The following is a 25380-nucleotide window of genomic DNA, read 5'->3' on the forward strand; positions in this document are numbered from 1 at the left end:
CATCATGTTGCTTATTCCCCCAGATCCCCAGATCACTAGCCGTAGGTTCAGTCCACCGCTCCATGGTAAGACCAGAGATGGGACAGTGGGAGTGACAGCTCAGCATGAGGACAGTGGCCCCCGGAGTACAGGGGACATTCCTGCTGAGTTCAGGCCCACCGACAGCCCCAACTTTCTGGTGTCAAGCCTCCCCGCACACTGGCGTTGCAACAAGACTCTGCCACGTGCCTTCACGGTAACACACACAAAGTCTGGAATCTGAGTCTCCATCCCTTGACCTCATGTTAAATAAAATTCCCCTTCTTTCAGCTTGCCAGTGTTTACAGTACACAGTGTACACATGGGAGAGCTACTGAAAGGTTTAGTGAGGGGACCATTCAACATCTTTTCCCTCCCTATTTAATTTGTCCTGCATCCCCCCTCCGTCCTCCCTCTCCAGGTGGTTGCCCTGGGTGATGTAAGTGACGGTGTTCTAGTCACGGTGATGGCAGGGAATGATGATAACTGTTCAGCTGAGCTACGGAACGCCACCACGCTGATGACATCACACACAGCACGCTTCAATGACCTCCGATTTGTAGGACGCAGTGGGAGAGGTGTGTTTGTGTGTGTTTGTGTACAACAGAGTATGTGTGTGTGTGTGTGTGTGTTTAACATGTCTCTCTCTCTCTCTCTCTCTCTCTCTCTCTCTCTCTCTCTAGGTAAAAGCTTTAATCTGACCATAACCGTGTTCACCAATCCTCCCCAGGTGGCCACGTACCACAGAGCTATCAAAGTTACTGTAGACGGACCTAGAGAGCCACGCCGTGAGTACACACACACACACACACACACACACACACACACACACAGACACACACACACACACACACACACACACACACACACACACACACACACACACACACACACACACACACAGACACACACACACACACACACACACACACACACACACACACACACACACACACACACACACACACACACACACACACACACACACACACAGACTCAGGTTTTTGAACAGGGACATCTGTGTCCTACTCTGATTGAAGAGGGCTATAACTACTTGTGTATGCCACTCTCTGATAGGTCACAGGCAGAAGATGGAGGTTGGTCCAAAAACAGGGCTTTTCAGGGTTGCCATGCCAATGCAGAGTCTCCGCCCCCTCAACAACATCACCAACCCTCCAACAAGAGGTGAAAACAGAGCAGTTAAACTCTTTCTGTGTATACTGATGGGCCAAAGTTTACTGATATTTTCATGAGATACTAGTAACTATATGAAACACTCATTGCTCTTTTACTCCTTCCCTCCATCATTTCCCTCTCTCTCCCTTCCTTCCCTGTCTCTCTCCCTTCCTTCCCTCTCTCTCTCCCTTCCATCCCTGTCTCTCTCCCTTCCTTCCCTGTCTCTCCCCTTCCTTCCTTCCCTCTCTCTCTCCCTTCCTTCCCTGTCTCTCCCCTTCCTTCCCTGTCTCTCTCAATTCATCCCTGTCTCTCTCACTTCCATCCCTGTCTCTCCCCTTCCTTCCCTGTCTCTCTCACTTCCTTCCCTGTCTCTCTCCCTTCCTTCCCTGTCTCTCCCCTTCCTTCCCTGTCTCTCCCCTTCCTTCCCTCTCTCCCCTTCCTTCCCTGTCTCTCTCCCTTCCTTCCCTGTCTCTCCCCTTCCTTCCCTCTCTCTCTCCCTTCCTTCCCTGTCTCTCCCCTTCCTTCCCTCTCTCTCCCCCTTCCTTCCTTCCCTCTCTCTCTCCCTTCCTTCCCTGTCTCTCCCCTTCCTTCCCTGTCTCTCTCAATTCATCCCTGTCTCTCTCACTTCCATCCCTGTCTCTCCCCTTCCTTCCCTGTCTCTCTCACTTCCTTCCCTGTCTCTCTCCCTTCCTTCCCTGTCTCTCCCCTTCCTTCCCTGTCTCTCTCCCTTCCTTCCCTCTCTCTCCCATTCCTTCCCTCTTTCCCCTTCCTTCCCTGTCTCTCTCACTTCCATCCCTGTCTCTCTCCCTTCCTTCCCTGTCTCTCCCCTTCCTTCCCTCTCTCCCCCCCTTCCTTCCTTCCCTCTCTCTCCCTTCCTTCCCTGTCTCTCCCCTTCCTTCCCTGTCTCTCTCAATTCCATCCCTGTCTCTCTCACTTCCATCCCTGTCTCTCCCCTTCCTTCCCTGTCTCTCTCACTTCCTTCCCTGTCTCTCTCCCTTCCTTCCCTGTCTCTCCCCTTCCTTCCTTCCCTCTCTCTCTCCCTTCCTTCCCTGTCTCTCCCCTTCCATCCCCGTCTCTCTCAATTCCATCCCTGTCTCTCTCACTTCCATCCCTGTCTATCTCACTTCCTTCCCTGTCTCTCTCACTTCCTTCCCTGTCTCTCTCACTTCCTTCCCTGTCTCTCTCACATCCTTCCCTGTCTCTCCCACTGCCTTCCCTGTCTCTCTCACTTCCTTCCCTGTCTCTCTCACATCCTTCCCTGTCTCTCTCACTTCCTTCCCTGTCTCTCTCACTTCCTTCCCTGTCTCTCTCACTTCCTTCCCTATCTCTCTCACTTCCTTCCCTGTCTCTCTCACTTCCTTCCCTGTCTCTCACTTCCTTCCCTGTCTCTCTCACATCCTTCCCTGTCTCTCTCACTGCCTTCCCTATCTCTCTCACTTCCTTCCCTGTCTCTCTCCCTTCCTTCCCTGTCTCTCTCACTTCCTTCCCTGTCTCTCTCCCTTCCTTCCCTGTCTCTCCCCTTCCTTCCCTGTCTCTCTCCTTCCTTCCCTGTCTCTCCCCTTCCTTCCCTCTCTCTCTCCCTTCCTTCCCTGTCTCTCCCCTTCCATCCCCGTCTCTCTCAATTCCATCCCTGTCTCTCCCCTTCCTTCCCTGTCTCTCCCCTTCCTTCCCTCTCTCCCCTTCCTTCCCTGTCTCTCTCCCTTCCTTCCCTGTCTCTCCCCTTCCTTCCCTCTCTCTCTCCCTTCCTTCCCTGTCTCTCCCCTTCCTTCCCTCTCTCTCCCCCTTCCTTCCTTCCCTCTCTCTCTCCCTTCCTTCCCTGTCTCTCCCCTTCCTTCCCTGTCTCTCTCAATTCATCCCTGTCTCTCTCACTTCCATCCCTGTCTCTCCCCTTCCTTCCCTGTCTCTCTCACTTCCTTCCCTGTCTCTCTCCCTTCCTTCCCTGTCTCTCCCCTTCCTTCCCTGTCTCTCTCCTTTCCTTCCCTCTCTCTCCCATTCCTTCCCTCTCTCCCCTTCCTTCCCTGTCTCTCTCACTTCCATCCCTGTCTCTCTCCCTTCCTTCCCTGTCTCTCCCCTTCCTTCCCTCTCTCCCCCCCTTCCTTCCTTCCCTCTCTCTCTCCCTTCCTTCCCTGTCTCTCCCCTTCCTTCCCTGTCTCTCTCAATTCCATCCTCGTCTCTCTCACTTCCTTCCCTGTCTCTCTCCCTTCCCTGTCTCTCCCCTTCCTTCCCCCTCTCTCTCCCTTCCTTCCCTGTCTCTCCCCTTCCTTCCCTGTCTCTCTCAATTCCATCCCTGTCTCTCTCACTTCCATCCCTGTCTCTCCCCTTCCTTCCCTGTCTCTCTCACTTCCTTCCCTGTCTCTCTCCCTTCCTTCCCTGTCTCTCCCCTTCCTTCCTTCCCTCTCTCTCTCCCTTCCTTCCCTGTCTCTCCCCTTCCATCCCCGTCTCTCTCAATTCCATCCCTGTCTCTCTCACTTCCATCCCTGTCTATCTCACTTCCTTCCCTGTCTCTCTCACTTCCTTCCCTGTCTCTCTCACTTCCTTCCCTGTCTCTCTCACATCCTTCCCTGTCTCTCCCACTGCCTTCCCTGTCTCTCTCACTTCCTTCCCTGTCTCTCTCACATCCTTCCCTGTCTCTCTCACTTCCTTCCCTGTCTCTCTCACTTCCTTCCCTGTCTCTCTCACTTCCTTCCCTATCTCTCTCACTTCCTTCCCTGTCTCTCTCACTTCCTTCCCTGTCTCTCACTTCCTTCCCTGTCTCTCTCACATCCTTCCCTGTCTCTCCCCTTCCTTCCCTGTCTCTCTCCTTCCTTCCCTGTCTCTCCCCTTCCTTCCCTCTCTCTCTCCCTTCCTTCCCTGTCTCTCCCCTTCCATCCCCGTCTCTCTCAATTCCATCCCTGTCTCTCTCACTTCCATCCCTGTCTATCTCACTTCCTTCCCTGTCTCTCTCACTTCCTTCCCTGTCTCTCTCACATCCTTCCCTGTCTCTCTCACTGCCTTCCCTATCTCTCTCACTTCCTTTCCTGTCTCTCTCCCTTCCTTCCCTGTCTCTCCCCTTCCTTCCCTGTCTCTCTCACTTCCTTCCCTGTCTCTCTCACTTCCTTCCCTGTCTCTCTCACTTCCTTCCCTCTCTCTCACTTCCATTCCTGTTTCTCTCACTTCCTTCCCTGTCTCTCTCACTTCCTCCCCTGTCTCTCTCACATCCTTCCCTGTCTCTCTCACTGCCTTCCCTATCTCTCTCACTTCCTTCCCTGTCTCTCTCCCTTCCTTCCCTGTCTCTCCCCTTCCTTCCCCGTCTCTCCCCTTCCTTCCCTGTCTCTCTCCTTCCTTCCCTGTCTCTCTCACTTCCTTCCCTGTCTCTCTCACTTCCTTCCCTGTCTCTCTCACTTCCTTCCCTCTCTCTCACTTCCATTCCTGTTTCTCTCACTTCCTTCCCTGTCTCTCTCACTTCCTCCCCTGTCTCTCTCACATCCTTCCCTGTCTCTCTCACTGCCTTCCCTGTCTCTCCCCTTCCTTCCCTGTCTCTCTCCTTCCTTCCCTGTCTCTCTCACTTCCATTCCTGTTTCTCTCACTTCCTTCCCTGTTTCTCTCACTTCCTTCCCTCTCTCTCACTTCCATTCCTGTTTCTCTCACTTCCTTCCCTGTCTCTCTCACTTCCTTCCCTGTCTCTCTCCCTCATTCTTTCTCTATCCCCTGCTCCTTTCATTATCTCTCCCTCCAGCCTTCCCTCTCTCAGACTCTAGGCCCCTTTCCTCACCCCCCTGGACCAATGATCAATCTTACCCCTTCTCATCCTCAAGAACCACTGGCCTCTCAGGTAGGCATACACGCATGCACACGCGCACACACAGTAACACAGTGATGTGCCCTCTGACCCTGTGTGCGTCTGTTTTCCAGGTGTGTGTGAGCTGGCTGCTGGGTTTGATCGCCCGTTTCCCCCCCTCTCCTCATTCTCGTCCACTCCCAGAATGCACTTCTCCTCCTTCCCCTACTCCGTCACCCCCCCTCCACCCCCGTACCTCCCCCCACCTTTCCCCACTCTCCCCCCCCACTCCCACAGTGGACTCTTCCAGCCCAGCAGCAGCCCCATCCTCTACTATGGAGCCTCTGCCGGGACCAACCACTACATCTCACTGCCAGAGGGGGACAGGACAAACCACTTTACCTCTGGGCCGGGAGAAGACCAGGCCCCCACTGCCAGGCTGGCCAACCAAACAGAGGGTAGGGGGGAGGAGCCTGTGTGGAGGCCATATTGACTCGGACAGGATGGTGCAATCAATCAATCAAGAATCAATCAATCAAGAATCAATCAATCAAGAATCGATCAAAACCTGATGGTTAGTGTTTTACGCCTGTGTCTTTACATTTATATTTGTTTCCATTAATAATACTAAGATGCACTACGTAGCTCTATGTAGTTCTATGTGTGTGTTTTATGAACTCGTACAAAATGTACTTTTGAGTTTTATGGTTATGTAGTGTTATTTTATGGTTATTGTTGGTTATGGGTAGGCTTATTATCGGTTATCAGGTATGTTTGGTCGATTGTGTTATATTTTATTGTCTGATGCCAAACAGTTATCTATGAAATGACAAAAAATGATAAATGAATAGCTAATGGATTGAATAATATGTAATTAATTGAATCAAATAAAGGATTGGTTTAATGAAAACAGGTTTGATAAATTCAGTTCCAAATGAAATAAAATTGTATCGATTTGATTAGAACAGAGCCATCAAATGAATACATTCCATTGTCCATGGTGCTGAAAACTCAGAAGTCCGCTATATACTGGTTAGGTTAGGCCTATATGTGGGAGTATTAAGTGTTTCCTTTCTAAACCCCATCACATATTTCATATCTTTCCATAACAAGTTGAATTGAGATGAATTAAGTGTACTGCACCACTGAAACTGCCTAGCATGAGGATGATTTGTTCAATGCCAGAATCATGGCACAGGAAAACAAAATTAATCACTGATTCAGTGCATGTTGTAGTGCATAAATGTAAAGTTAGGGCACTCTGTCTGCCTGTTTCTGTGTCCCCTCCTCTCCTCTCATGTCCAGTCATAACTATCATCTCATCCACATTGTAACATCATTATTTATTCAGAGGGTGAGAGCATGTGGTTTCTGTATGCATGCACCCTCCCACATTCACTTGTTTACTTTGGTATCATTCATAGAAGAGAATGTTAATTACTTGAGTAACAGTAAAGAGTCCAGCCAACTAATGTATGAGAAAATATATTTATTATTTAAATTAGAGCGATAACACTCATTAACATTTGTTAACTTATGATCAAATCAGTATAGTTATATGAAAACTTTGTTGTCAATTCCTGGTTTTACAACACACACAACAACTCTGTGACCACAGGATGGTGCAGTCTGGGAAAACACTTTAACTTCACAATCACATGCCCTATCATTCATTCATCTACTAACCAACCATTAATTGAAATCTACTGTGGCCAAAAATACTGTGTGTTATCAATACTGTGTTCTTCCATTCAAATAGCACTTTCTCTTCATCCTCGATTACTGCTCTTTGCTCCAATTTACTGTAATAAAACTGTTCAAATGTTAACATATTATAAAGATCGAAGATCATATATCTTGAATGAAGTTAATCTTGCAATATTAACATCTTGATCATCTTGCTGTGCCACCCTTACTCTGAAAATGTATTTTTGTGGGACAGCTGGAACTATATAAAAAAAAAATATTATTAGAGTAAAAGTCTAAAAGTCCAGAAGTGTAAAAGAAAGCAGGATATACTAAAATAGGTTTTATATGACTGAGTCTGGTTTATTTTATTGGATTTAATAAAACCTGATTTGATTCATTTAGAAAAACTACACAGAGTAATGATTCCAGGCATTATCACTTGGACAGCCTCTTGGCCACGTCCTGATAGGCTAGTTCTATCTCTGCATCAGCCGCGCAGGTGTTGGTAAACTCATCTCGCCTGTAGGCATTTTGAATGTAACGCCATACACCCTGCAGCTCTGTAGGGATCTCATAGTTACGGTATCTCTTAGCGACCACCTGGAGACAGAACACACACCATGGAGAGAATCACAATCGCTTCTGATACAGTAACCATAACCATATAAACCTATAGGTGACTCTAGCCAAAAGGAGTGCCCTGTATGGGCAGAAGGTGTTATTTGAGGTCATAAGAGTTTAGGGCACAACACTAAATCCTGGAACAGACAGCCTGACACAAACAGATCTGAATAAAACACCAAAGGTAAAGAGATACTGTATCTTGATACAGTCCACTTCTGTAATTGGTTGATCATCACTTTCTGTCTGTAGTTGGATAATAACAATAGGAATAATACCTTGACGACATGTAATTTGGGCAGCAAGTTGCAGTCGGCCAGTGTTAATGTGTCTCCGTCTAGATACTTCCGTAACGACCCCCCTTCTGCCACATCTCTGCCATCCTGCAGCTCCTCTGGCAGCGGGGACAGAAGGAACTCATCCAGCTTGGCTAATGCCTTGTTGAGACTTTTCTCTAGAACTGCAGGATGCACACACACATTACTACACACACACAAACCCAGGCAACCCACCTAGATCAGTGAAGTGTGTGTGTGTGTCTGTACCTGCGTTGTTCTCTGGCCTGATGTTTTTGATGTAGGCAGAAAACTTGGCGAAGATGTCGTTTCCTGACGTATTGGACTCCCGGTTCTTAGCTGCCAGTTTAGGGTACCTGAGGAACACCAGCGTTAACAAACACAATCTTATTTAGACTTTTTACAGTGTGTGTGCATGCACGTATGTGTGTATACCTGGGTGGAGCCAGCATGTCCTCTAGGTATTCTTCTATCTTATTGATGTCCGTCTTCACCTCTCCTTCGAAGGTCAGGAAGGGTGGGTGTGTGCCTGGAGCAAGGTTATGGAGGTCAGCCGGCTTTCTATAGGACAACACACACAGATGGGTTAGTGTATATCTGAGAGTGTGTGTGTATGTGCGTGCGTGTTTTACCTCTTCAGGTCGACTGTAGTGACGTTGAAGACGACTCCTTTTAGCCATAGGATCATGAAGAGACGCTGAGAGAACGGACAGTTACCTATACTCTCCCCATCACTCCCTGCCTGCACACGCACGCACACACACACACACACACACACACACACACACACACACACACACACACACACACACACACACACACACACACACACACACACACACACACACACACACACACACACACACACACACACACACACACACTGCAGACATTAGTACACATACAGTTATTGAAATATTGCTTGAGCCAGTATCATACCCTTTTCAAGTTGCACAATTTGTGCATGGATCTCAAAACAATACGATATGACTACAGCTACCTGTATTCTTTAGGCTACTAAAATCACTGCCCTATACACTCAGGCCTTGTCAGACTGGCAACACACACACACACACACACACACACACACACACACACACACACACACACACACACACACACACACACACACACACACACACACACACACACACACACACACACACACACACACACACACACAATGGCGATGGCTGAAAGAGAATCCTGTAAGGGGACACCAGAAACACCATGAATAATATATCAACCTTCCATTACACACCTCACTGGACACACTGCCCTGGAGCAACTATCACATTATAACGACCCTACTGTACTAAGCTAACTACCCCTAGAATTACCTCATATACCAGCTAACTACCCCTGGAATTACCTCATATACCAGCTAACTACACCTAGAACTACCTCATATACCAGCTAACTACCCCTAGAACTACCTCATATACAGCTAACTACCCCTAGAACTACCTCATACATCAGCTAACTACACCTAGAACTACCTCATATATCAGCTATCTACCCCCTAGAACTACCTCATACATCAGCTAACTACACCTAGAACTACCTCATATACCAGCTAACTACCCCTAGAACTACCTCATATACAGCTAACTACCCCTAGAACTACCTCATACATCAGCTAACTACACCTAGAACTACCTCATATACCAGCTAACTACCCCAAGAACTACCTCATATATCAGCTATCTACCCCCTAGAACTACCTCATATATCAGCTAACTGCCCCTAGAACTACCTCATATATCAGCTAACTACCCCAAGAACTACCTCATACATCAGCTAACTACACCTAGAACTACCTCATATACCAGCTAACTACCCCTAGAACTACCTCATATACAGCTATCTACCCCCTAGAACTACCTCATATATCAGCTATCTACCCCCTAGAACTACCTCATATATCAGCTAACTACCCCTAGAACTACCTCATATATCAGCTAACTGCCCCTAGAACTACCTCATATATCAGCTAACTACCCCAAGAACTACCTCATACATCAGTTAACTACACCTAGAACTACCTCATATACCAGCTAACTACCCCTAGAACTACCTCATATACAGCTAACTACCCCTAGAACTACCTCATATACAGCTAACTACCCCAAGAACTACCTCATATATCAGCTATCTACCCCCTAGAACTACCTCATATACAGCTAACTACCCCTAGAACTACCTCATATATCAGCTAACTGCCCCTAGAACTACCTCATATATCAGCTAACTACCCCTAGAACTACCTCATATACCAGCTAAATATCAACATATACCTATCTTACTACTACACACACTGCCCGGTAACTAACCACTAAAAGGTCTACTACATATAGGCTACACCACAATATAACTACTCCTACTACAACTTCCCCTCAACTACACTAACTACCCCCAAACAGTCCATTACACACCTCAAAATTACAGGAGGCAAGTAACATGAACGCTAATGCAAATCCCTTGTTTATTTAGCATAACATACGCCCAAATCTACCTCATACTAACTACCCCACTATACCAACTACCATTACCTCATTAGACCTGCATATCAGGGAGCTAGGAATAAGTATAAATGAGTCTCATAAGAATGAGTCTGGCAACACTAGAGCCACAACATGACTGAACCATTTAACTAGTTAACCTCCTGCTTTCACTGCTTAGAGGACCAGAAATAATTCAGTAGATCTGATCTGTCGGACAGAGAAAGAGAGAAGGGGCAGCAGAGAATAGGAGGAGAAAGGTATAGGGGAGACAGGGGACAGGGGACAGAGAAAGAGAGAGGGGGCAGCAGAGAATAGGAGGAGAAAGGTATAGGGGAGACAGGGGACAGGGGACAGAGAAAGAGAGAGGGGGCAGCAGAGAATAGGAGGAGAAAGGTATAGGGGAGACAGGGGACAGGGGACAGAGAAAGAGAGAGGGGGCAGCAGAGAATAGGAGGAGAAAGGTATAGGGGAGACAGGGGACAGGGGACAGAGAAAGAGAGAGGGGGCAGCAGAGAATAGGAGGAGAAAGGTATAGGGGAGACAGGGGACAGGGGACAGAGAAAACACTCGCAGGCGTGTTGGGTTACTCTGGCCCTGTGCCACGGGAAAACAACAACAACAACAAAACACACACACTACGCAGCAGATATTCATACAGCAGAAAGACATGATTCTCAAATACATACACACACACACAGACACACACACACCCCCCACCTTGACAAAAAGTTCAATATCAGGGTCCTTCTCCTCTTCAGCTGCAGACGTGTCAGTCATCTCCACTGCTCTAACAGGTGTGTGTTATGTTCTGCAATAGTGTGTATGTGTGTATTGTCCGTCTGTGTTCTCAGCCTGGGTTCTGGCCCAGTCACGTTTGTCCTGTTGTACCCAGCAACTCCTTGCTGTGCTGCGCGCTTGTGTGTCAGAGCTTCTGTCCTGACCGTGTCTCTTGATGTATGTGTATGTGTGTGTGTGTGTGTGTGTGTGTGTGTGTGTGTGTGTGTGTGTGTGTGTGTGTGTGTGTGTGTGTGTGTGTGTGTGTGTGTGTGTGTGTGTGTGTGTGTGTGTGCCCTGGTTGTTCTGATTTGTACTCTGAGTCCAGCTGTCTGAATGAGTGTGTCGGTCAAAAATAGTCAAGGGGGCGGGGGGTTGAGGTGTCAGTAAGAAGAGGGGGAGAGGAGGAAAGCAGTAGAGAGTGGAAAAGGAGAGGTGCTTTGCGATTGTAGTGTAGTATAGGGAAAAGGAGGACAGGTAGGTACGGATGGATCAGGTTCCCTCCCTTATCAACATAATTAGATCTGAAATGACCCCCTTTCCCCTATATACAGTACACTCCTAGAAAAAAAGGGTTCCAAAAAGGTTCTGTGCCTGTCCCCCATAGGAGAATCCTTTTTGGTTCCAGGTAAAAACACTTTTTGGTTCCAGGTACAACTCTTTTGGGTTCCATGTAGAACCCTCAGTGGAAAGGGTTCTACATGGAACCCAAAAGGGTTCTACCTGGAACCAAAAGGGGTTGTTCAAAATGTTCTCCAATGGGGACAGCCGAAGAACACTTTTTGGTTCTAGATAGCACCTTTTTTCTGTAGTGCACTGCTTTTGTCCAGAGCCTTTTTCCCTGAGTCTAAAAGTGGTGCCCTAAAATAGGAATAGGGGAACATTTGGGACTCCCTCTTCAACTCAAATGCACCTGTGGTGTCGAGAACGGAGGGGGTGTGTGTGTGTATGTGTGAGTGTGTGTGTGTGTATGTGTGAGTGTGTGTGTGTGGATGTGTTTTACTGCTGACCTTGTTGTTATTTATTGAGGTGTGTTGTCATGTTAAATCCAATATAGATAACGTGTGAAGTGGACTTCAGAGCTCCATCAGATTGTAGGAGGATTATAAAACTATATAAACTATAGAAAACATCAAACAGATCATCAACTACTACGCTTCCTCAAGGCCTCACCTGTACTCACACCTGCCCTAATCAATAAATCAATCAAACTTCCTGGAAGGAAGAAACCTTGAGAGGAAGCAGGATGACCTTACCTGTGATATCCCTCCACAAACACACATCAAATAAACACACAGACACATACAGTAAATGCACTCACAGGGCGGATTCACATGCTACTGGAACCCTCAGTTGAGTCATTGGGGTGGGATGGAATTCCAGTCAGTTCATTTTAAATTTAGAATCTAGGCAACCGCCCCTCCCCCTGCCCCCCCCCCCCCCCCCACACACACACACACAAACACAGTCTACACACACACACACACACACACACACACACACACACACACACACACACACACACACACACACACACACACACACACACACACACACACACACACACACACACACACACTGCTGACTGTGGTAATGTCACCTAAAGTGCAAGGCTCTCTCTAGTGGTCTTCAGCCCTACTATCAACCTCAAACCTGTGTGTGTGTGTGTGTGTGTGTGTGTGTGTGTGTGTGTGTGTGTGTGTGTGTGTGTGTGTGTGTGTGTGTGTGTGTGTGTGTGTGTGTGTGTGTGTGTGTGTGTGCGTGTGTGTGTGTGTGTGTGTGTGTGTGTTTATACCCGATGTGTTTTATAGCCCACTTTATCTCAGACATGACCTTGAGAGGGCAACCTCCACTCTGATATCAGTCTACAGAGCATGATGAAACACATACACACCACACATACACATACGCACACACACACACACACACATGTTATGTTCTTCTATCCCTGTGGAGAGCTAAAATTAATTTCCATTCAAAATCCTATTTTCCATAACCCCTAACCCTCACCATAATCCTAACCGTAACACGTAACCCTAACCCTAATTCTAATCCTAACCCTAATTGTAACACAAATCCTAACCCTAACCCCTAAACTTAAAATAGCCTTTGTCCTCATGGGGATGTGGGAAATGTCCCCACGAGGGAGAATCTTCCTTGTTTTACTATCCTTGTAGGGACATTTACTATCCTTGTGGGGACACACACATGAATGGGGTCTTAAACTCATACATCTTTCACAGTACGTCGTACCCTAATATCATTACCATGTTGTCTTACCCTGACGAAGAGTGAGATCACTGGCCCATCTGCTACTGGCATTGGTTCCTCAGGAGGGTTACCCTGCTCTGACAATGATGATGAAGTAGAAATAGATGATGAAGAAGATGACAAAGAGGATCGCTGGGAAGAGGCTTCATCTGTGTTCACCTTCGCCTGCAGAACCCTCCTCTCCAACTTCTTCTTGTCCTCCTTCTCCTCCTCCTCCTTCTCCTCCTCACTCTCCAGCCTCTCCTCCTTCTCCTTCTCCTCCTCACTCTCCAGCCTCTCCTCCTCCACCTCCTCCTCCTCACTCTCTTTCTTTTTCTCCCTTTCTCCCTCGTCTTCTGATGAGCTGGAGGACCTGAAGGAGCTGCTCTTGCTCTCCCGTCGGGGCAGTGGAACCGCAGGTGCCTCTCTCAGGCTCCCGGTGTTCTCGTACTCCACAGTTAGACCGTCTCCGTCTCCGTTACCGGATGCCTGGGGTGCTTCCACATCACAGTAAACAGAATCATTCACCACGTCACTGGGTGTCTCATAGATACTGCTGGTCTGGGTCTGGTTCTGGTGGGTATCCTCCGTTGGGCTGTCTGAGTCTCTGTCTAGGGGAGTCTCGTAAATGTTCTCACTCTGCTGCTCCATGTTCATGTTCTCACCGCGATGCAACAGGTGCTTTTGACAAGGAGGAGAGGGAGGGAGGGAGGTTGATGAGATTGTAAATGACCTGGGGGCCGTGTGTGCACATGAGCGGTCTGTCCCCAACAACACTTATTGCTGTGATTATCCGGGGACTTTGAACCTGGAGGACGAGTAGAGCAGAGGAGAGGAGAGGAGAGGAGAGGAGAGGAGAGGAGAGGAGAGGAGAGGAGAGGAGAGGAGAGGAGAGGAGAGGAGAGGAGAACATGATTGCCATCATTTTCAGATATAAATTAGCTGGACTCCTGGACCCAGATTCCCCAGACATAAAAATCAATTGAGAATCTCCAATAGGCTGCAGAAAGGGGAGAGGAGACCCGTAGATTAGCCCTCGGTCCACTGGGCCAATCAGGAAGCGTCTGTTGTGGGTGTGACGCGTCTGTCGACGTATCCTATATTACGATTGGTTTACCAAGCTGCTTGTTAAATGGAGCGCCTCTATTTTGAGGAAGTTTTAGGACATCGTCAAGATATTGAAATGACAACAGCTATTGTAGATAGCTAAGGATGTGAAAGCGGATCGATTTAAAACCAAATGAGAAAGCTGTGGAATTGTTGACAAATAAAAAAGGTGGGTATGACGATCTTGCGCAATCCTTGAGCCAGCTGGCTAGCTAGTAAACATCCAACGTTAGCTACCTGGCAGAGGTAGTAAATTAGCTACCAAACTTTTAGTTTGGAAAATAGTCGTCAGTTGTAGCTATATTTCTCTGTAGCTAGTAGGGAGCTATAACTGTCATTAAAATCACTAGCTAGCTACATAATGTGCTGTGGTGGTGGTAGCAGTGCATTGGTGGTAGCAGTAGTGGTGGTGGTGGTGGTAGTTGTCAATATAATGTAAGGGAAAGCCCCCCTGAAATGGACAAAAATTAATGGGAACATATTGGCACCGTACGAAACATATACACGATGTCCAATACCATTCAAATGGACGGCATTTAATTCAAAGCTTATGGCAAATGTCATATGGCAAATTCCAAGTGTCACACAGCAAAAATCCAATAGATGGCGAGCGCGCTCCACAGTAAATTTTCATATTGCAAATACACATCAAGTCAAGACCCAAGGGTCAAATATTTTACATTTGAAAAAAAAAAAAAAAAAAACTTATCACCCCCTTAACTTCTTATGGCTGCAGGGGCAGTATTGAGTAGCGTGGATGAAAGGTGCACAGAGGTGCCCAAATTAAACGGCCTGCTCCTCAGTCCCAGTTGCTAATATATGCATATTACTATTCATATTGGATAGAAAACACTCTGAAGTTTCTAAAACGGTTTGAATTATGTCTGTGGGTATAACAGAACTCATATGGCAGGCAAAAACCTGAGAAGTTCCACTTCCTGTTTGAATTGTTTCTGAGGTGGCAGATTTTCAACCAAGCTCTCAATGAAATTACAGCGAGATATGGATGAGTTTTCTTCCTACGGCTTCCACTAGATGTCAACAGTCAACAGAACTTTGTCTGATGACTCTAATGTGAAGGGGGGCCGAAGGAGACAGGAATGAGTAATCACTGCCACGAGCTGATCACGCATTCACCATGCGCCTTCACATGAGGAGGACGTCCGTTCCACCGCTCTTCTGAAGTCAATCTAATTCTCCGGTTGGAACGTTATTCAAGATGTATGTTAACAACATTCTAAAGATTGATTCAGTACATCGTTTGACATGTTTCTACTGACTGTTACAGAACTTTTGGACATTTCGTCACGTTATAGTGGACGTGCTTTGTGACTTTGGAATTGTTTACCAAACGCGCTAACCAAAGTAGCTAATTGGACATAAATAACGGACATTATCGAACAAATCAAGCATTTATTGTGGACCTGGGATTCCTAGGACTGCATTCTGAAGAAGTTCATCAAAGGTAAGGAAACATTTATCATGTATTTTCTGGTTTCTGTTGACTCCAAAATGGCGGCTAATTTTATTATATTTCTGAGCGCCGTCTCAGATTATTGCCTGGGTTGCTTTTTCCGTAAAGTTTTTTTGAAATCTGACACAGCGGTTGCATTAAGGAGAGGTATATCTATAATTCCATGTGTATAACTTGTATTATCATCTACATTTATGATGAGTATTTCTGTTGAAACGATGTGGCTATGCAAAATCACTTGATGTTTTTGGAACTAGTGAATGTAACGCGCCAATGTAAACTCCGATTTTTTTATATAAATATGAACTTTATCAAACAAAACATGCATGTATTGTGTAACATGAAGTCCTATGAGTGTCATATGATGAAGATAATCAAAGGTTAGTGATTAATTTTATCTCTATTCTGGTTTTTGTGAAGCTATCTTTAGCTGGAAAAATGGCTGTGCTTATTGTGGTTTGGTGGTGACCTAACATAATCGTTTGTAGTGCTTTCGCTGAAAAGCATATTTGAAATCGGACACTTAGGTGGGATTAACAACAAGATTACCTTTAAAATGATATAAGACACATGTGTTTTTGAGGAATTTTAATTATGAGATTTCTGTTGTTTGAATTTGGGGCCCTGCACTTCGACTGGCTGTTGTCATATCGATCCCGGTAGCGGGATGCAGCCATAAGAAGTTTTAAGAACTGACTGATTTACAGAGGGTTGAATGAGTGTGTGATTTCAGAAAATCCCAGAAAATCCCAGAAATCTCGCAGAGCTCCGAAACCCACCTTAACGAATTCATCTGAACACGCCACAAATGGATCTGTAACTTGTTTGGGGAAAAAAACACATTTCTTTGACCATCACCAATTGTACATTGTACGATTTCTCGTCAATTACAATAGATAAATGGCTGGTTCTTTTTTTCCTGACACCGTAGGTTCATGCACTTTGACGTGAAGTGGTCAAATTAGTGCTTTATATTAGTTTTTGACCTTTAATCCCAGAAAAATGGCCTTAACTCAAAAAGCGTTGAGGCCTCGACGCCATCTTGTTTCTGGGCTAACAGCCCATTAGTCCAAACCTGAGCTCACCAAGTTTTGTCTTCGAAGTCTTTTCTGTTTAGGAGAAATGGCCATGTCGTGATTGGTGATGTTTTGTATATTTGCAATAAGATTCCATTCACCATCTGGTGGAATTTACCGGGACAGCGGAAAAACGTAGGTGAATTTGACAAACATTCGCGTACGTCTAGTAAGGGACCGTACATTTGCAATATAGAGATTTTCATTGATCATACAGCAAATGCCGAAGAGGGCCCTTCATGTATGTAATGACTCAGGAGGCTGGCTAGCTACTAATTTCCTGATTTTCTAGTTAGCTCCATTAGCTTAGCTCATTTATTTATCTCATTTATCTCCTTTATTGTCATTTGATTTCCATTTTAAACCCTAGCCTGCAGGCTTTGCATATGGGCTGTGAAATTCACTGGGACTTGTTTGACAATAACCACAGGTGTGTGTGTGTCACAGTGTGTGTGTGTGTCACAGTGTGTGTGTGTGTCACAGTGTGTGTGTGTGTCACAGTGACACAGTGTGTGTGTCACTGTGTGTGTGTCACTGTGTGTGTGTCCTGTGAGCCCTGCCAGATCACACCAGTGGTAAAAATCAAATCAAATCGAATTTTATTTGTCACATGCACATGGTTAGCAGATGTTAATGCGAGTGTAGCGAAATGCTTGTGCTTCTAGTTCCGACAATGCAGTAATAACCAACAAGTAATCTAACCTAACAATTCCACAACTACTACCTAATACACACAAGTGTAAAGGGATAAAGAATATGTACATAAAGATATATGAATGAGTGATGGTACAGAACGGCATAGGCAAGATGCAGTAGATGGTATAGTGTACAGTCTATACATATGAGATGAGTAATGTAGGGTATGTAAACATAAAGTGGCATAGTTTAAAGTGGCTAGTGATACATGTATTACATAAAGATGGCAAGATGCAGTAGATGATATAGAGTACAGTATATACATATACATATGAGATGAGTAATGTAGGATATGTAAACATTATATTAAGTGGCATTGTTTAAAGTGGCTAGTGATACATTTTTACATAATTTCCATCAATTCCCATTATTAAAGTGGCTGGAGTTGAGTCAGTATGTTGGCAGCGGCCACTAAATGTTAGTGGTGGCTGTTTAACAGTCTGATGGCCTTGAGATAGAAGCTGTTTTTCAGTCTCTCGGTCCCCGCTTTGATGCACCTGTACTGACCTTGCCTTCTGGATGATAGCGGGGTGAACAGGCAGTGGCTCGGGTGGTTGTTGTCCTTGATGATCTTTATGGCCTTCCTGTGACATCAGGTGGTGTAGGTGTCCTGGAGGGCAGGTAGTTTGCCCCCGTTGATGCGTTGTGCAGACCTCACTACCCTCTGGAGAGCCTTACGGTTGTGGGCGGAGCAGTTGCCGTACCAGGCGGTGATACAGCCCGACAGGATGCTCTCGATTGTGCATCTGTAGAAGTTTGTGAGTGCTTTTGGTGACAAGCCGAACTTCTTCACAACGCTGTCTGTGTGGGTGGAGCAATTCAGTTTGTCCGTGATGTGTACACCGAGGAACTTTCCACCTTCTCCACTACTGTCCCGTCGATGTGGATAGGGGGGTGCTCCCTCTGCTGTTTCCTGAAGTCCAGAATCATCTCCTTTATTTTGTTGACGTTGAGTGTGAGGTTATTTTCCTGACACCACACTCCGAGGGCCCTCACCTCCTCCCTGTAGGCCCTCTCGTCGTTGTTGGTAATCAAGCCTACCACTGTAGTGTCGTCCGCAAACTTGATAATTGAGTTGGAGGCGTGCATGGCCACGCAGTCGTGGGTGAACAGGGAGTACAGGAGAGGGCTCAGAACGCACCCTTGTGGGGCCCCAGTGTTGAGGATCAGCGGGGTGGAGATGTTGTTACCTACCCTCACCACCTGGGGGCGGCCCGTCAGGAAGTCCAGGACCCAGTTGCACAGGGCGGGGTCGAGACCCAGGGTCTCGAGCTTGATGACGAGTTTGGAGGGTACTATGGTGTTAAATGCTGAGCTGTAGTCGATGAACAGCATTCTCACATAGGTATTCCTCTTGTCCAGATGGGTTAGGGCAGTGTGCAGTGTGGTTGCGATTGCGTCGTCTGTGGACCTATTGGGTCGGTAAGCAAATTGGAGTGGGTCTAGGGTGTCAGGTAGGGTGGAGGTGATATGGTCCTTGACTAGTCTCTCAAAGCACTTCATGATGACGGAAGTGAGTGCTACGGGGCGGTAGTCGTTTAGCTCAGTTACATTAGCTATCTTGGGAACAGGAACAATGGTGGCCCTCTTGAAGCATGTGGGAACAGCAGACTGGGATAAGGATTGATTGAATATGTCCTTAAACACACCAGCCAGCTGGTCTGCGCATGCTCTGAGGACGCGGCTTGGGAATGCCGTCTGGGCCTGCAGCCTTGTGAGGGTTAACACGTTTAAATGTTTTACTCACCTCGGCTGCAGTGAAGGAGAGCCCGCAGGTTTTGGTAGCGGGCCGTGTCAGTGGCACTGTATTGTCCTCAAAGCGAGCAAAAAAGTTATTTAGTCTGTCTGGGAGCAAGACATCCTGGTCCGCGACGGGGCTGGTTTTCTTTTTGTAATCCATGATTGACTGTAGACCCTGCCACATACCTCTTGTGTCTGAGCTGTTGAATTGCGACTCTACTTTGTCTCTATACTGGGACTTAGCTTGTTTGATTGCCTTGCGGAGGGAATAGCTACACTGTTTGTATTCAGTCATGTTTCCGGTCACCTTGCCCTGGTTAAAAGCAGTGGTTCGCGCTTTCAGTTTCACGCGAATGCTGCCATCAATCCACGGTTTCTGGTTTGGGAATGTTTTAATCGTTGCTGTGGGTACGACATCGTCGATGCACTTTCTAATGAACTCGCTCACCGAATCAGCGTATTCGTCAATGTTGTTGTTGGACGCAATGCGGAACATATCCCAATCCACGTGATCGAAGCAGTCTTGAAGCGTGGAATCAGATTGGTCGGACCAGCGTTGAACAGACCTGAGCGCGGGAGCTTGCTGTTTTAGTTTCTGTTTGTAGGCTGGAAGCAACAAAATGGAGTCGTGGTCAGCTTTTCCGAAAGGAGGGCGGGGGAGGGCCTTATATGCGTTGCGGAAGTTAGTATAACAATGATCCAAGGTTTTACAAGCCCTGGTAGCACAATCGATATGCTGATAGAATTTAGGGAGTTTTGTTTTCAGATTAGCCTTGTTAAAATCCCCAGCTACGATGAATGCAGCCTCAGGGTGTGTGGTTTCCAGTTTACAAAGAGTCAGATAAAGTTCGTTCAGGGCCATCGATGTGTCTGCTTGGGGGGGGATATATACGGCTGTGATTATAATCGAAGAGAATTCCCTTGGTAGATAATGCGGTCGACATTTGATTGTGAAGAATTCTAGATCAGGTGAACAGAATGACTTGAGTTCCTGTATGTTGTTATGATCACACCACGTCTCGTTAATCATAAGGCATACACCCCCGCCCCTCTTCTTACCAGAAAGATGTTTGTTTCTGTCGGCGCGATGCGTGAAGAAACCAGCTGGCTGCACCGACTCCGTTAGCGTCTCTCGAGTAAGCCATGTTTCCGTGAAGCAAAGAACGTTGCAGTCTCTGATATCTCTCTGGAAAGCTACCCTTGCTCGGATTTCATCAACCTTATTGTCAAGAGACTGGACATTGGCGAGTAGTATGCTAGGGAGTGGAGCGCGATGTGCTCGTCTCCGAAGCCTGACCAGGAGACCGCTTCGTTTGCCCCTTTTACGGCGTCGTTGTTTAGTGTCGCCGGCTGGGATCAGATCCATTGTATTGGGTGGAAGGCAAAACACAGGATCCGCTTCGGGAGAGTCATATTCCTGGTTGTAACGATGGTGAGTTGACTTTGCTCTTATATTCAGTAGTTCCTCCCGACTGTATGTAATGAAACCTAAGATTACCTGGGGTACCAATGTAAGGAATAACACATAAAAAAACAAAATACTGCATATTTTCCTAGGAACGCGAAGCGAGGCGGCCATCTCGGTCGGCGCCGGAAGTATGGTAATTCAGTATATTAAGTAGATTTCACAGACCTGTAAAATATCATAGTCCTCTCTGTTCTCCTCAGTAAGATGAAACACAAACTCGAAAATGACATTTGGACATGGGAGAGTCTCCCTCAGGGAGAGGGAGCTTTTCAGAAAATGTCATCTTGAAATACATATATATTATACGTCTTTATAACAATATATTATAGCTAAAGGCTTTATTGGTATATACTCCACAACCATAATTTGGTATTTTTCCATCGCAAAGTTTGTGTTGACTTTTAGTTGAAGCATATGCACCTCCCCCGACTGCAGTCATCGACTTCCGTCTGCTTTCGTACGTACGTCACCTTGAACACGGCCATATAAAGGCTTTATTGGTTTTAAAGCTAGAATCCTTAGTTGTTGTATACATTTTTTTACTTCTAAATGAATGATAGATACCCATTGATTCTTGAAGAATATAACTTATAAATGCCTCATAAGGTTAGTCAAACTGTTACCCAAAATATAAGCTTGTTTTACGCCAATGCTTGTAAACAATGTAAACAAACACTTTATAGCCTCAAAACATTGTTAAAACTATCATTTTGATATCATGGATGGTTAGTCCTTGCATTCATAGCTCTGTCTATGAATTTGAGTGGTCACATTTCTCCAGGCCAATCCCTCAGCTTTATACCAAAACAGAGGTGGAGTGATCACTTTATTGTTTCAACTAAGGACTCTAACCTTAGTGTGTACTCCACACTAATTTGGTCTCTCTCTCTCTCTCTCTCTCTCTCTCTCTCTCTCTCTCTCTCTCTCTCTCTCTCTCTCTCTCTCTCTCTCTCTCTCTCTCTCTCTCTCTCTCTCTCTCTCTCTCTCTCTCTCTCTCTGTCACTCACTCACTCAGTCACTCACTCAGTCACTCACTCACTTTCTCACTCACTCACTCTTAGAATGTTAGCCCTGCTGTACTTCCTCTTTAGCGTTGCCTCATTGGCTGCTTTGTTGGGAAAGACAGAAAGTGGCGGCGGTGTTGTTGGTGTCGTTTGATGGTTTCAGAGCTGACTATCTCAGACGGTTCCTTCTACTCAACCTAAAGCTTCTGTACTCACAAGGAGTCCTGGTGGAGCAGATTACTAATGTCTTTATCACCAAGACCTTCCACATCCATTACAGCCTGGTAATATATATATATATATATATACTGTATATACAGTGAGGGAAAAAATTATTTGATTCCCTGCTGATTTTGTACGTTTGCCCACTGACAAAGAAATGATCAGTCTGTAATTTTAATGGTAGGTTTATTTGAACAGTGAGAGACAGAATAACAACAAAAAAATCCAGAAAAACGCATGTCAAAAATGTTATAAATTGATTTGCATTTTAATGAGGGAAATAAGTATTTGACCCCCTCTCAATCAGAAAGATTTCTGGCTCCCAGGTGTCTTTTATACAGGTAACGAGCTGAGATTGTGCTCCTACTCTTAAAGGGAGTGCTCCTAATCTCAGTTTGTTACCTGTATAAAAGACACCTGTCCACAGAAGCAATCAATCAATCAGATTCCAAACTCTTGTTGAAAGTGTTGTGGTCAGATGAGACCAAAATGGAGCTCTTTGGCATCAACTCAACTCGCCGTGTTTGGAGGAGTGGGAATGCTGCCTATGACCCCAAGAACACCATCCCCACCGTCAAACATGGAGGTGGAAACATTATGCTTTGTGGGTGTTTTTCTGCTAAGGGGACAGGACAACTTCACCGCATCAAAGGGACGATGGACGGGGCCATGTACCGTCAAATCTTGGGTGAGAACCTCCTTCCCTCAGCCAGGGCATTGAAAATGGGTCGTGGATGGGTATTCCAGCATGACAATGACCCAAAACACACGGCCAAGGCAACAAAGGAGTGGCTCAAGAAGAAGCACATTAAGGTCCTGGAGTGGCCTAGCCAGTCTCCAGACCTTAATCCCAGAGAAAATCTGTGGAGGGAGCTGAAGGTTCGAGTTGCCAAACGTCATCCTCGAAACCTTAATGACTTGGAGAAGATCTGCAAAGAGGAGTGGGACAAAATCCCTCCTGAGATGTGTGCAAAACTGGTGGCCAACTACAAGAAACGGTTGACCTCTGTGATTGCCAACAAGGGTTTTGCCACCAAATACTAAGTCGTGTTTTGCAGAGGGGTCAAATACTTATTTCCCTCATTAAAATGCAAATAAATGTATAACATTTTTGACATGCGTTTTTCTGGATTTTGTTGTTGTTATTCTGTCTCTCACTGTTCAAATAAACCTACCATTAAAATTATAGACTGATCATTTCTTTGTCAGTGGGCAAACGTACAAAATCAGCAGAAAACGGACCAGAAAACACCACCCACATATGACAGGCTCTTATAGAGGTGTGTGTCTAACACATTGGGCTTGTTTGAGTGGTAAGGCTGAAACAATCAACTGCAGACAAGTCGAGGAGTGAAGTCGGGGAAGGTGCATCTGCGACAGCCTAAAATCAGACACTGATGTAGTTTTCCAACAGCAAGGCTCAGTGCAACATGGCACATACCCTTGCTTTTCTTTGGAATAAACTCCCACATATCACACACTCACAAACTGGAAATATATGTGTGTACATTGTAATATCAATTGGTGAGAGAGAGAGACTCAAATATCACATTAATTTGTACATATCCACACTGTATACAATCACGTCAAAGTTTGTTTCAGTCACGTCTTTGGTCACGTTCGCTTGGGTCAAACAAAAACACTAATGATTGGTTGACAATAGAGCCTTCCACAATGCAGGGTGATGCTGCAGGGTGAAGTTGGGGAAGAGAAACTTCAGAAACTTGCAGTCGACTCACGTAATGACGTTTGATCACATGGTTATTGTAAAGCTCAGGCAGTCGTAATGTGGCGCAAGTCTGACAATGGTTGCCTGCAAGGAGACACGTGCCGTCATCATTGCTTTGCACAAAAAGGGCATCACAGGCAAGGATATTGCTGCCAGTAAGATTGCACCTAAATCAACCATTTATCGGATCATCAAGAACTTCAAGGAGAGCGGTTCAATTGTTGTGAAGAAGACTTCAGGGCGCCCAAGAAAGTCCAGCAAGCGCTAGGTCCAGCAAGCGCTAAAGTTGATTCAGATGTGGGATCGGGGCACCACCAGTACAGAGCTTGCTCAGGAATGGCAGCAGGCAGGTGTGAGTGCATCTGCACGCACAGTGAGGCGAAGACTTTTGGAGGATGGATGGCCTGGTGTCATGAAGGGCAGCAAAGAAGCCACTTCTCTCCAGGAAAAACATCAGGGACAGACTGATATTCTGCAAAAGGTACAGGGATTGGACTGCTGAGGACTGGGGTAAAGTCATTTTCTCTGATGAATCCCTTTTGCGATTGTTTGGGACATCTGGAAAAAAGCTTGTCCAGAGAAGACAAGGTGAGCGCTACCATCAGTCCTGTGTCATGCCAACAGTAAAGCATCATGAGACCATTCATGTGTGGGGTTGCTTCTCAGTGGGCTCACTCACAATTTTGCCAAAGAACACAGCCATGAATAAAGAATGGTACCAACACATCCTCCGAGAGCAACTTTTCCCAACCATCCAGGAACAGTTTGGTGACGAACAATGCCTTTTCCAGCATGATGGAGCACTTTGCCATAATCCAAAAGTGATAACTAAGTGTCTCGGGGAACAAAACATCGATATTTTGGGTCCATGGCCAGGAAGCTCACCAGACCTTAATCCCATTGAGAACTTGTGGTCAATCCTCAAGAGGCGGGTGGACAAACAAAAACCCACAAATTCTGACAAACTCCAAGCATTGATTATGCAAGAATGGGCTGCCATCAGTCAGGATGTGGCCCAGAAGTTAATTGACAGCATGCCAGGGCGGATTGCAGAGGTCTTGAAAAAGAAGTGTCACCACTGCAAATATTGACTCTTTGCATCAACTTCATGTAATTGTCAATAAAAGGCTTTGACACTTATGAAATGCTTGTAATTATACTTCAGTATTCCATAGTAACATCTGACAAAAATATTTAAAGACACTGAAGTTGCAAACTTTGTGGAAATTAATATTTGTCATTCTCAACTTTTGGCCACGACTGTACAACCCTTCTCTCTCTTCTCTCTCTCTCTTCCTCTCCCCTCTCTCTCTTCCTCTCTAATCTCTCCCTTCCTCTCCCCTCTCTCTCCTCTTTCTCTCTCTCTCTCTCTCTCTCTCTCTCTCTCTCTCTCTCTCTCTGTCTCTCTCTCTCTCTCTCTCTCTCTCTCTGTCTCTCTCTCTCAGGTCTGTTCAAGTTGTGGAGGCCACGGCGTCAGTCTGCCTCTCATCCCTTCCAACACATCTCGATACAGGACGATGATGTTGATGATGCTGACTATACTGACCAACCACAGATCATAACAACAAGCCAAAGCTTACCACCATGCTCCAAACAACCAATCAGAACTCAAAAGGGAATAAATAGGGAATAGTGTCATTTCAGACACAGCCATACTAGTTTTACAAGAGTTACAGAGCGGTAGTCAGATTTCAGATTTACACACTCCTCATTCTCTGTGGTACAATACTTACAGTATGGAGTATTCAAATAAATATGTACACTATAAATAAACATATT

At 46.0% G+C, this 25380-nt stretch overlaps 2 protein-coding genes across 4 annotated transcripts; one reads left to right on the plus strand and one right to left on the minus strand.

The window, feature by feature from the left end:
- The first annotated feature begins 4 nt into the window (after positions 1-4).
- On the plus strand, positions 5-5444 carry LOC120023251 (runt-related transcription factor 3-like). The gene is made up of 5 exons (XM_038967296.1): positions 5-235; positions 440-596; positions 702-806; positions 1096-1203; positions 5086-5444. Exons 1-5 carry the CDS (start codon positions 5-7, stop codon positions 5442-5444), a joined length of 960 nt encoding a protein of 319 aa, XP_038823224.1.
- Positions 5445-6426: 982 nt separating this feature from the next.
- On the minus strand, positions 6427-13145 carry clic5a (chloride intracellular channel 5a). 3 transcript variants are annotated; one of them, XM_038967795.1, is made up of 7 exons: positions 13042-13065; positions 10779-10808; positions 8190-8299; positions 7993-8118; positions 7807-7913; positions 7540-7721; positions 7076-7240 (listed from the first exon to the last, which is right to left on the minus strand). In XM_038967795.1, exons 1-7 carry the CDS (start codon positions 13063-13065, stop codon positions 7076-7078), a joined length of 744 nt encoding a protein of 247 aa, XP_038823723.1. The 3 variants fall into 3 exon arrangements, with proteins under 3 accessions (XP_038823722.1, XP_038823723.1, XP_038823724.1); XM_038967794.1 differs by lacking the exon at positions 13042-13065 and having other exon boundaries at positions 6427-7240; positions 10779-10982; XM_038967796.1 differs by lacking the exons at positions 10779-10808; positions 13042-13065 and adding an exon at positions 13116-13145.
- Positions 13146-25380: the final 12235 nt, after the last annotated feature.

Source organism: Salvelinus namaycush, chromosome 28 (genome assembly GCF_016432855.1).
Source record: "Salvelinus namaycush isolate Seneca chromosome 28, SaNama_1.0, whole genome shotgun sequence".
Classification (NCBI taxonomy): Eukaryota; Metazoa; Chordata; class Actinopteri; order Salmoniformes; family Salmonidae; genus Salvelinus; species Salvelinus namaycush.

Bases quoted from the DNA above. Each gene is read 5' to 3' on its own strand.
- LOC120023251 (XM_038967296.1), top strand. From the start codon at position 5: ATGTTGCTTATTCCCCCAGATCCCCAGATCACTAGCCGTAGGTTCAGT. The intron at 236-439 runs GTAACACACACA...CTCCCTCTCCAG, and splicing joins CTCTGCCACGTGCCTTCACG to GTGGTTGCCCTGGGTGATGT. The intron at 807-1,095 runs GTGAGTACACAC...ACTCTCTGATAG, and splicing joins CGGACCTAGAGAGCCACGCC to GTCACAGGCAGAAGATGGAG.
- clic5a (XM_038967794.1), bottom strand. From the start codon at position 10,838: ATGACTGACACGTCTGCAGCTGAAGAGGAGAAGGACCCTGATATTGAA. The intron at 7,914-7,992 runs GTATACACACAT...GGTGTTCCTCAG, and splicing joins GACATGCTGGCTCCACCCAG to GTACCCTAAACTGGCAGCTA. The intron at 7,241-7,539 runs GTATTATTCCTA...TTCTGTCTCCAG, and splicing joins CCAAATTACATGTCGTCAAG to GTGGTCGCTAAGAGATACCG.